Source organism: Amphiprion ocellaris, chromosome 5 (assembly GCF_022539595.1).
Source record: "Amphiprion ocellaris isolate individual 3 ecotype Okinawa chromosome 5, ASM2253959v1, whole genome shotgun sequence".
Taxonomy (NCBI): domain Eukaryota; kingdom Metazoa; phylum Chordata; class Actinopteri; family Pomacentridae; genus Amphiprion; species Amphiprion ocellaris.
Window position 1 is genome coordinate 26608038 of NC_072770.1, and position 12371 is coordinate 26620408.

Below are 12371 nucleotides of genomic sequence, written 5' to 3' on the forward strand. Positions count from 1 at the left end.
CGGAATCCTGCCAGGAGTGACAGTGGGGGCGTCTTCTAGAAAAATCTAATGATTCTGATTTACTTCCACTATTGTGGCGGCTGCATGAAGACCCAACACCAGTGATCTTAGTCCTCCCCACCCACCCTGTGCCCAGCATGACTCTGTGACAGACAGTGTGGGAGGCTGCTGATGTAAACAGATATAAAGCTACAAACACAGCAAAACAGAGAATTTAATCTGACAGTTTTGCATAAAAGGTGGCCAATTGATAAACATAAGAACACATCCAAAATCATCAAAGCACTTTATAAAAGCGAAATTTTGGAAATGAAACATTTTCATTCGGTTTCATTTGTTGTAGGATAATTTTCGTGAGTTTTGTGAGAGGTTTAATCATTTAATTATGTTAAATGATGACATGTTGAAGGAATTAAAAACTGTCAGTGCCCCCTAGTGATGAGGATGAGAGTGAATCTTCACACTTGAAATATGTTCGACAACACATTCATTTGCATAACACAAAAAAAACAGCCACCTGCACGATGAGATCCACAGAGAATCATTAACAATTTTACACTAACTCCTTCCTCTACTTTGAATAGTCGTTATAGAGCAAAAAAATAAAGCACCTGTTGAGTGGTAGAAGTTTCTATATGTTTTTATTTTATTTAACCTTTATTTTACCAGGTAAGTTAGTTGAGAACTTGTCCTCATTTTCGATAATGACCTGGTCAAGAGGCAGCATATAAATGTTTGTGACTTGCCTTTAAAATTTCTCTGTTTCTCCATGAAATAGCCAAGAGATGGAATGAGACCAAACAAACATTGCATGAATCTGAGGCACCTTCAAAGCACTAACATCTAAAGCAAGAGCAGGAGAAATATTCCATACATTATGCCTCCAGGAAAGATGATATGAAGGCAGCCAAAAAGAATCCGATAGAAATAACAGACCAGATGTTTGGTGGTGGTGGTTAAGGATATTCAGCAGAAGCAGTGTTGATTTGTTGCATATTTTCCTCTAAGGTGCCACCTTAACGACAGCTCTTTTGTGACATCCCTGAATGTGACTGCAGTACACCAGGCAACAAGGATCTATACAACTTAGAATCCAGTTATACAAACTGAAATGAGATATTTACCCCGAGCATGAGTCAGGTAGTAAAGATTGTAGATATGATGAAGGAAACCAGCACAAAGAGCAGCCAGTTCCAGGGTCAGGAAGATCAGGTCACTACATGAATCAAACTATTATATAAAATAATGGCTGTGCATTGAATTTAGAGCACATACAGCTCAACCAAACTGTAGTCATTCAGTCCAAAGCACACTGAGAGGGATTTCAAGAAAAAAAATGACCTTGCAAATAAACTCTCCACTTTGAGCCTGCATCCAAACCATGAGAATAAACAGACGAGAGCTGAAGGTTTCACTGTTGAAGTCAACGTCCAACTGATTAGGTCAGAAGAGGTGTTTATAGCAATGTTAAAGCATAGCACAGTGGAGGTGAATCTGACAAGAATAACCAGCCACTGTCAAGTAACTTGGGAGAATGACAACTTGCTCCTCAGATCTCAGAGCCATTTGCCCTTTAAATTTTGATCTCAGAGATCATTAACACCACTTAGCAATTTATTGTGCTTACTGAATAAAAATGTGGAGGCTGATCTTCACAACACATAAGAGAAACGATAACAAGGTGCAGAGGGCTGACTGAATGACTAACCGGTCACATCAGCATGTGACTTTGCATTTATAAGTTATTTTATTTTATGTTATAATTCAGAGTAAGAGGAATTTACACTTGAAAAAAAAACATCTTGCAGACAAGTGTCTGTGAGCATGAATGACAGGTTTAATCACCACATTGATTCTCACAGTAACACGTCCTCAGCAACTTAATATAGCAACACTATACAAAATGTGTATGTTCATCGCCTTTAAAACATACACTACATTGTCAAAAGTATTCGCTCACCTGCCTTGACTCGCATATGAACATAAGTGACACCCCATTCCTAATCCATTGGGTTCAATATGACGTCGGTCCACCCTTTGCAGCTATAACAGCTTCAACTCTTCTGGGAAGGCTGTCCACAAGGTTTAGGAGTGTGTTTATGGGAATTTTTGACCATTCTTCCAGAAGTGCATTTGTGAGGTCACACAGTGATGTTGGACCAGAAGGCCTGGCTCTCAGTCTCTGCTCTAATTCATCCCAAAGGTGTTCTATTGGGTTGAGGTCAGGACTCTGTGCAGGCCAGTCAAGTTCATCCACACCAGACTCTGTCATCCATGTCTTTATGGACCTTGCTTTGTGCACTGGTGCACAGTCATGTTGGAAGAGGAAGAGACCAGCTCCAAACTGTTCCCACAAAGTTGGGAGCATGGAATTGTCCAAAATGTCTTGGTATGCTGAAGCATTCAGAGTTCTTTTCACTGGAACTAAGGGGCCAAGCCCAGCTCCTGAAAAACAACCCCACACCATAATCCCCCCCCTCCACCAAATATTACACTTGGCACAATGCAGTCTGACAAGTATCCTTCTCCTGGCAACCGCCAAACCCAGACTGGTCCATCAGATTACCAGATGGAGAAGCGTGATTCGTCACTCCAGAGAAGGAGTCTCCACTGCTGTAGAGTCCAGTGGTGGCCTGCTTTACATCACTGCATCCAACGCTTTGCATTGCACTTGGTGATGTATGGTTTGGATGCAGCTACTTGACCATGGAAACCCATTCCATGAAGCTCTCTGCTGAAGCACTGTTCTTGAGCTAATCTGAAGGCCACATGAAGTTTGAAGGTCTGTAGTGATTGACTCTGCAGAAAGTTGGCGACCTCTTGGCACTATGTGCCTCAGCATCCGCTGACCCCGCTCTGTCAGTTTACGTGGCCTACCACTTGGTGGCTGAGTTGCTGTCGTTCCCACACACTTCCACTTTCTTATAATACAGCTGACAGTTGACTGTGGAATATTTAGGAGAGAGGAAATGTCATGACTGGATTTGTTGCACAGGTGGCATCCTATCACAGTTCCACGCTGGAATTCACTGAGCTCCTGAGAGCGACCCATTCTTTCACAAATGTTTGTAAAAGCAGTCACCAGCCTAGGTGCTTGATTTTATACACCTGTGGCCATGGAAGTGATGGAACACCTGATTCTGATTATTTGGATGGCTGAGCGAATACTTTTGGCAATATAGTGTATTTTGGATGACTAAATATCAAGGTAAATTTAAAAAAAAAAAACCAACTATATTTTATATACATAAACAGTTTGTACAAAGGGGTCTATCTACTTTTCTGTCACAGCAAGATCATTCAGCCACAAAATTACATTTTTACAGTTCAGAGTGATCATTCTTCTCCCCAGTTCACTCTATCTCAGTGAAGCGTGCAAACATGGCCTTACGAACAGCATCCTTGTAGGTGTCAGAAGCTGACAGTTCATATGAGCTTTGTTTAATACCCAAGCCTGTGCCCTTGGTCCTTAATGAAGCCTGTGTGGAGAAGCAAAGATCGTTATTAGAGGAGACAGATTGGATGCAGGTGCCCCTCAGGTAACTGTGCTAATTGCTTTGCGTGTACAAAAGAACACTCTGACATACAGATTCCATCTGTTTGTGAGGAAATGAGTGTTACACCGAAGAAAAACTGTGAAAGTGCACTGATTTGTTGTTTGTCTACTCACCGAGATGGGAGCAGTGATGCCCTGTTGGTGGCGTCCCAGACCTCTGCCCTCCTGCCAGCCCATCGCTTGCAACATTTTGCTGCCAATATTATCACTTGTCAGGCCGTCTTTGGTGGGCTGTTCATAGTTTCTGAATGAATGACAGGAGACAGTAGAGAGTTAGAATTAAAAACATAACAGACTTCACTAGAATCACAAAAGGTCCATTTTTGAAATTTTAAAGGTGGCTTGGAGTGAGATTTAATGAAAAGCACTTACACTGTCGGGGCTGGTGCTTGATAGAATTTCTTCTTAGGTACAGGAGGTTCAGGAACACCGTACTTCTCCCTTCTTTCTGCAGCTCTGTCTCTGTACTTCAGCTGTTAAAATGATCACAAGTTATTCGATATGTTCTCCATAAAAACAAAAAAGATGGAAAATAAAGGTTTCCATTCTTGAGTCAAATACCTCAGTTTCTTTCCTCTCCAGCTCTTCCAGCTCGGCTTCTGAGAGCCTCGATCTTCTCTGAATTTCCAAATTTTGCTAAAACAGTTAAAAGAACTTTTAATAGCCCAATCAAAAGAAAATTAAATCAACATTATGTTCACATAAATATATGTAACCTCAGTTTCTCTGTAATGTATATTTTTTTTTTATGCACTGAACAGATGGCAGTGCCCAGAATATTCATAGCTACTTGCACATTAAACGCCTGCTGTTTCCCATCCTCACCTTGTGGAGGTCAGAGAGCTGCTGGTGACGCAACAGAGCCTCTTTGGTGGGGAACTGACGGCGGCACAGCAGACAAACCATCTTGTTCCAGTCTGTTATTTTTCCCTCGTCCTCTACTGCTCTATCTGAGCCACCCTCCTCTGGGTCACTATCCCCATTGTAGGCAGCAAAAAAATCACTCTGCAATATAAAAAGGTCGCAGTGTTATGTTCTTTTAACTAATAACAATACAACAGGCAAATAATGGCAGAGACAACAAACCTTTGCTGGAATCTCCTGCTCTGTCAGCTTGAACTGTTCAGCCAAGAGGGACGACATCTCAAAACTTCCAATCTGTTGAAAGGCAACAAATTAAGTTTAGAGTTTCATAACACAACAGCCAGTCCGTCATCTCACATTCACTATTAATAAAAAGCAATTTCAGAGGTTTGTAAAGATGGAAGCAATGTTGATTTATGCGCCTGACAAACAAACAAATAGATCAAATTAGGGATTATAATATAATTTGCCAAAAAATCCAAATGTGAGTTAGTGGGGCTTCCCAGTTAGCAGCAATTCAGTGTGCACTCATAGTTTCCTGTTTACCATTACATCATTTCAAACCAAATCATACTGAGGATTAATAGTGACTATTACATTACCTTCCTCTCGAAAAGTGAGAAACCTGCATCTGCAGCTGCAGACTCTTTCCTGTCCTCTTCCTTGGAAGCTCCCAAGCCTTGGAAACTGCTCTTAAAACTTTCTTTTTGCTTATTTAAGCTTTTTGCCCAGCGCTCCATGTCCTTTGCAATCTGCAGTTTAATATGAAAACAAAAATGATTTCAGAGACAATGTAAGAGCCACTGACAAAACAAATTTCTTGAAGTAGCATTTACCTGCTGTGCAGATTTATTTTTGGGCTTCTCTTTTTTGTCTTTGGGCTCTTTGCTGGTGGTTGAGGAACTAGCTGCAGCTTGTTCTGTGCTCGTGTCTGATTCAGTCGGTGCAGGAACATATGTCTGCTTCTCACTGTCCCAGTAGAGGTACTGCTGTGTCTCAGAGTTATAGTAGTACTAGTGATGACAAGCAGAAAAGAAAAATAGAAACAATCAGTATTGAATGAAATAAGAACACAAAAGCAGCGGTATTTGATGTTGTTTCAGTAAAAGCACACTGTACATACTTGGCTGCTGGGATCATAATACAGGCCAGTCTGTGGATCATAATAGTAACCTGAAGACTCATCATACTGATACGTGGAGGTGTCAGGGACAGCTGTAAATATAAAAAGAAGGCATATGTAAATCAAAGAACAGGTTAACAAAACTCTTTTTTTTAGATTACTTATTTTATAGTTTCCATAGAAAAACACATGCAGCAAATGTTTCCCAGCTGGGAATCAGACCAGGCATTCACTGTTAAGGGCCTGTGGGTCGATGCGGTATCCACACTAACCGCTCTGCTGTTGGGTTGCCCCACGGAGGACTAATTCTAAATCTCACCTGTTGTGCTAGCAGTCGGGGCAGCAGAGACTGTTGTTGCGGCCGTGGAAGAGGCCGGTGTTATCGGTGATGTGGTGGGAACACTAGCAGCCTGCTGTGCTGCAACAACTGGCCTCACTAGTTGATGTGTCTGAAAGGGAGGGGAAAAAAATCATGACAAACTGTTGCATTTACTGTACAATACCAGAGTGATAAAATATCCACCAGTAGAAGTTTGCAGTGCACAGATGCTATTTACCTGTATGGCAGGCTGGCTGATAATGACAGTTTGGTACACCTGAGCTGCCTGGGATATCACCACACCTGTGGCTGTAGGGATCAAAGTCTTCACTCCTGGAGCAGCTGCAGACAGCAATGATAAAGTTAACAATCTCAGTGTCTGTACAAAACAGGACCCAAAATATCTGTTCATGATTGACACCTCTTATTACCTCCAAGTAATCCATCTCCAAGGACAGGAGCCGATCCTTCAGGCTGCTGTGGCCATACTTGATAATTCTGTCCCCAAATCAGAGGAAATGATTGACAGGACATCAGTCATGGGTCTTTCTTGTTAAAATCACTGTCGTGATAAAGTGGGATGTGGACTGACCTGTGCTTGTGCGTAGCCCTCTGGAAGAGCAACGAAATCAGATGTGGCACCTGACCCTTGTTGTAACTTCAAAAATAAAAACAAATATAGAACAAAGTCAGTAACAACACAGTAATCAAATAAAACGTGGCATTTGCAACTGAATCAGTACAAATACAAAGAAATGCTTAAAGTCAGTTAACCTCTTCTGTGATTTCATGACATATTAAACCTAAAGCATGTTATGCTCCACTTAATAATTATGTTTGTAAGACAATGAATGAAATGACTCCTTGGAAAAGTGAACAGGCTTCTAATATTGATACTCCAATTGAGAAGTAACTCAGCAGCTGCTAGTAGCTTTGCAGTCACTGTTTATTCAGGTCCTTCTGGTCTCAATATAAATCTGTTGACAAACTAGCAAACAAACCAATTGTAGGCGTCTTATCTAGCATGAAATGGAAGAATGCCAGAGTAAATGAATCACAGATACCAACAAAAAAAATTGACCTTTTTTTAAGGGCTGCCAAGCCAGACAGGAAATACTGGATTATAATTTGACAGGAGATGAGGAGGACTCCCAGGGGATACTCATGTTATACAGTTAGATACATCAATTGTTGACAAGAGACACTGATACTCTAGTATACTGTCTAGTAAATTAAAACAAAGAGCAGGAAGCCTCTAAAAAATACCAAATATTCAAAATTACAGGGGTAATTTGGTATAGCATAGGTATAGAAAATATTCTCATTTAAAGGTTCCATATTGTGCTAATTTTCTGCATAACAAGTCTCACATGTCCCTGTGTCTTCCACATTTTCAGCAAAACAGCAAAGATGGTTCAGTTTTACCGACTGCATGATCCCTAGTTTTATCCCTGTTTCAATTCCAATTTCCTACTTTTTGAAAGTGCATTTATTCGAAATCTGCAGACATACATTTTGTCCAAAGCAACTCCAGAAAAAAAAAACAATCTTATCAAAAAATTTAGTCATTTCAGTCAAATAATACAGCATATGTGTTCCATTCTCATCTTCACAGTAAGTGTCTCTGAAAAGACATCAGATAAATGCTAAATCCTCCTACACACTCCCCAAAATTGCCTTTTCAATGATTGCCATATATGACATTGGTATAGACATAATCTTCAAGTGCCTCCAATCACAAGTGCTCTTTCCCTGAAATTTGATGTCAGACCATGTACTTGTGGGCTTCATGGTATTTTAAGGACAAAGAATTTAAATTACACAGAAATACACATGAACCCAAGTGAAAACCTGATACCTGACTGGACGACCACTGAGCAGCAGCAATGGCTGTGCTGGCAACAGAGAGAGCACTGGCCCTGGTCCCATCAGGCTGCACTGAGTCTCTGGAAAGGACAGACAATTATTTGCTAACCCTTAATGTTGAAACCATGCAGTATCAAAATTATTTCTACGTTTGTGCCAAATTCTGTGAAGGGCCAATTAAGCTGCCTGCAGCAGGCCATAACTATGAATCAATAATGAGGTATAAATTAAGTGATTGTATTTCATTCTTGGGACACAAAAAGTATGTATAGCACATCACACTGTGTCCATCCAAAATAGTTTGTGTGTGCTATTCTCAGAAAGTTGAATCAAGCAGCATCTGTGTGTGAGATTACTCACTTCCTAGCACTCTTGGCATAATCCACACCAATTGTTTTTCCATCCAGTTTGAGGGGTGGCTGAAGGCTCTGGAGAATGGTCAGCAGCTGAGAAGCCTCCTATACAAAGATGGAAAGTACACTGTCATATGTGTGCACATCCTCAATAAAAACTTACCAACATACATTATGAATACCCTGCAGTACGGTAACATACCAAAGGAGATGAGAGCTGCACAAAGGCAAAGCCTCTATTCTGTCCTTTTTGTTTGTCTTTAATGAGGCGGATGTTACTGGCAGACAGGTTGGCATATGGTGCCAATATGTTCAAAATTCCATCAACAGTTGACAGGGGGGCAATGTTCCTCAAAATTATTGCTGTGAACAAAAAGGTAGTGATCAGTAAGAGCAGAACATGTATTGTAGAGAAGTAATATTTCTAAATGTGTCAACAAACACACTCACTGTCTCCGCTGTATTCTCCTGGCTGTTGAGACTCGACGTTTACACCATTAACTCCAGAGGATTCTCCTACAGTCAGCAATGACAAACAGAGGCATATAGTTTACAAGATGGTACAAGCCATTGATATTGTGCAAGACAACGCTGAAAATGTCTGGCAGAGATGAAGAAAACTTATACTTCAGTGTATAACTCACCAACTTTTGCTGCTCCACACCTGAAGCATTTCAGCCTCTTCCGAAAATTGTACAGACCGCACTGCAATAACAAGCAATTGTGTTATTTTTAAGACATAAAAAAAGGAAAGACAAAAAGAGAAATACACTGGGATTGCAGTGTACTCAGAAATAACACTCACAGCATTGCAAAGCCAATTTTCAAACTTCTGTCTCCTGTTGCTGTAGTGCACTGTAATGGTTTTCCCCTGGACCACCAACTTGTTCTGTGAAGTCAAAGGCAATCAGTTATATCAAAATCCCATATGTTTAAAACAAATAGGGCAGATGAGGTCCTGCCACTACCCCACCCAGTGAGCGAGAGCAGCTGGAACGGGAAAGAGTGGCTATGTTTACTCTCGCTGCTTAGGTGGAGTTTCTCAGGGAGTAAAAGGGAACAGAGACAGAAAGAGAAGTTCAGAGAGAGAGCTGCAGTTCTCAGTATGAGGGAATGAGGTCTCAAAAAAATGCTTCTAGGTGTTTGGGACCGGAGTGCTGCCAGCTCGTCCATGTCTCACTCCAGTCTTCGGATGTTAAATGGAGATGAGAAACTATCCAAGTGACTGAGCTGGAGCAGAATGTGCTATGAAACCATGGGGCAGACAGACTAAACAAGAGCACTTGGGCCACTCTGTAAACAGAAAGTGTAATCTTCATAAGTAGAGGCAAAAGGCTTATTTAGCTGAATACTTTTTGCAGAGTGTTTTGGTTAATGTTTGCTACAGAACACACAAAAGGTTTCATTGCATTTTGAAATGCCAGAGCCTTAGACAGTGGTGTTGCAATCTACAACTTAATTTAAATAAGCTGCTGACAAACTTATTTTGACAGAAAAAAATAATTCTGCTCTATGCTACAATAAAATTAATCAACTGTGAATCAAAACTATGACCTCTGATATTACAGATTTGAATGACCAAGATTCTCTGACTACACACAAACAAATTCAGCTCTGTAAACTGGCATCATTATTACGGTGTTAGTCAATTTGGGCTCTAATCTCCAAGAATAATTCTAAACTTGGTGATTGTTGAGGCAACCTGATTGGTCTCCATCCATCGGGTAGAATCTTGCAAGTGATAAAACTCCACGAAGGCGAAACCTCGGCTTATACCTAGAGACAGCATTCAAATATAGACGGGAGGCGTGTTAGTTAGAATGCTTTGATATAACATTCAAACTTACAATGGGTTTGTACAGTCCGATTAACGTAAAACGGAGGTGAGGGGAGTTCTTACAAGGTCAAGGGGTTGATGGTAGAATTTGTTTATCATAGCTTTTCAAGTCTGTACAAAAATACCAAAGATGCAGTACATACAATTACCTTCTTACCTGACTGTATCACCAGACCAGACTTTGTACGCAACAGAAAGGATCCTTTGACTGTTTAATATGTCTTTTTTATTCAGGGATAGCAATAAAGGAGGTAAAGTGGGTTGTAAGACAGAGCAAGAAAGTGAATGAGAGACACTCCTCTGAACAGCACACACCCACCTGTCCTTGTCTTCATCAAACGTATGTCCACAGGCTGGGGTCCTTGTAGCTGCTCGAGTGCTGTGCGAATCTGGAAGATGGAGGCAGATGAAGCTCAGACTCATCTGAATACAATTACTGTTCTTTATTATAGCGAGACATTTAAATGACCTGCATACATTACAACAAGTTAGTGCTTAAGCCATTTTTATATTGGTTGGTCACAAACTATCACCTGTCTCTTTCTCCCTGAGTCACAAAAGAGCAGTTTAGGTGAATTTCACTAACAAATTCAATTTCCTCACTCCACAAATTGCCAGTATAGACCCTCAAATTTATGGTAAAGCCAAACTGAATGCAGAAGGCAGCCATCACCTTCCACAATCAGCTGCTTGATGGTGGATAAATTGTCGTGCCAGATTAAGTATTTTGGCAATGTAAGTTTGCAAATAAAATATATTAGTACAGGGGACGCCTTTAAGTTTTTGTCTTTTAAATGTGGTATAATATGCAGTGATTGTTGAGGGCTGGCTGCTTTCAACAAGAAAGCTTTATACCTATTCCTGGTAAGCTGACCGATTTAAACTTGGTCCAAAGAATTGACAGCCTCTCAGTTTCTGACTGTAATCCTGCCAAACTTCTTGCAAGAGATTTTCTGTTGCTCATGAAAAATGAAGACATTGCTAGATGACAAGCATGAACTTACATCATCCTCTGTGACATGGGGAGAGAGACCCCTTAGCATAATAGTCTTGCTCTCTTCCTCATGCTCCGCTTTGTAGTCCTGCTCTGGATAATCACCGTCATATTCATCATCTGATCTGTCACTGTTGCGTCGTTTTCGACCCCTCTGTTGCAGACAAAACATGTTATAATGAAGCTGTAATGATCAGAATAGAATCAAGATAGTCAGTGTTCTACTACCAGAGATGTACAAAATAACACGAGTTTGCAAAGGAATTCCTGTTCATTTACCTCTGGACTGTCTCGATCTCTGCGTTCATCAAAGCGTTCTCTGTGTCTATCTTCAACCCAGCGTCGATCATAATCTCTATCCATATCTCTGCTTCGTCTGTCGTACCATTCTGGATCATCTCTCCTCCCATCAGAACCATATCGTCCACTACGTTCTCCTCGACTAGGCCTGAGAAAGAAAAAGGTGCCACTGACATAAATGTATGAAAACACTGGACACGTGCTAATACATTACAAATATTAAGTATGGCTTACCTTTTATCAGTTCCCATGGTTTAGTGTAGGACACACGACTGAGAAGAAATTCTGTGGAAATATTTTTAAAAGCCAGGAATCACTGTTAAAAATGGCATCAGTCAGAATAACACAACCTCAAAATCTGAGAATACTTTATTTTCACTTTATGTAGCAAACATAGCATTTTAAAAGCAAGACATATAATTAAAATATAGCAACACATTAGCCACAGTAAAGAGACAGATCTGAACAAAGGCATTCTAAAATAATGAAAAACTAAAGACAGAATACAAGAAGTAACGAAGCCAGGGTGTTAATGCATAACATACGGGACGTTGAGGTTAAAGATGGATGTAAGCGAAAGATAAGTCAGGCCTTATTTAAACGAAGGACAGAAAACGTAATACAGTTAAGATGGATATTAACTTTAGCTAGAAATAGCTGCTCTACAATGTTCAGATGTTGCTAATGGTTGTTTTTCATCGACAGCCCTGCCTAAACCAGCGATCCTTGGCCAACAGTTAGCAACGGTTAGCTAGGCTAGCCAGGAATAAGCTAGCGTTACGTCGACTAAATTAGCAGAAATTAGCCGAAAAAACTAACGCAAACCCGCATTCATCAATGCTACATACCCCTTTAACAACACGGCTTGCTAAACACAATGACGACCTGCTAATAACAGAAGCTTTGTAGACGTTAATTCAGTTCTTCAGATGACCTGTGAGCAGCGGTTTTTCTTCTTTTTGAAAGCACCGTTAGTAAACAGGGTTAGTGCGCATTACCGCCACCTACTGATCATATATGATCACCTACAACCAGTGGAGGCTCAATATGGAAAACGACTAAATACTCAACACAGTGAGCAAACAAATAATCACGCAAGAATGTAATATAACGTAATTTATCCTCACTTGACCACATCATACCTTCTTTCTGATCCGAC

General features: G+C 40.6%; 1 protein-coding gene across 2 annotated transcripts; it reads right to left on the reverse strand.

The window, feature by feature from the left end:
* Window positions 1-1724: 1724 nt before the first annotated feature.
* Window positions 1725-12197, reverse strand: LOC111581894 (RNA-binding protein 5-like). Of its 2 annotated transcripts, none has more exons than XM_023290287.3 (25): window positions 12061-12197; window positions 11447-11497; window positions 11192-11360; window positions 10923-11066; window positions 10238-10307; window positions 9784-9857; window positions 8887-8970; window positions 8726-8786; window positions 8532-8597; window positions 8284-8444; window positions 8089-8186; window positions 7721-7808; window positions 6455-6520; window positions 6294-6360; window positions 6101-6204; window positions 5863-5992; window positions 5544-5635; window positions 5257-5433; window positions 5023-5172; window positions 4643-4714; window positions 4382-4561; window positions 4118-4192; window positions 3929-4029; window positions 3671-3800; window positions 1725-3479 (listed from the first exon to the last, which is right to left on the reverse strand). In XM_023290287.3, the coding sequence occupies exons 2-25, from the start codon at window positions 11461-11463 to the stop codon at window positions 3354-3356; spliced, it is 2502 nt and encodes an 833-aa protein (XP_023146055.2). In that variant the 5' UTR covers window positions 11464-11497; window positions 12061-12197; the 3' UTR covers window positions 1725-3353. The 2 variants fall into 2 exon arrangements, with proteins under 2 accessions (XP_023146055.2, XP_023146048.2); XM_023290280.3 differs by having other exon boundaries at window positions 12098-12184.
* Window positions 12198-12371: the final 174 nt, after the last annotated feature.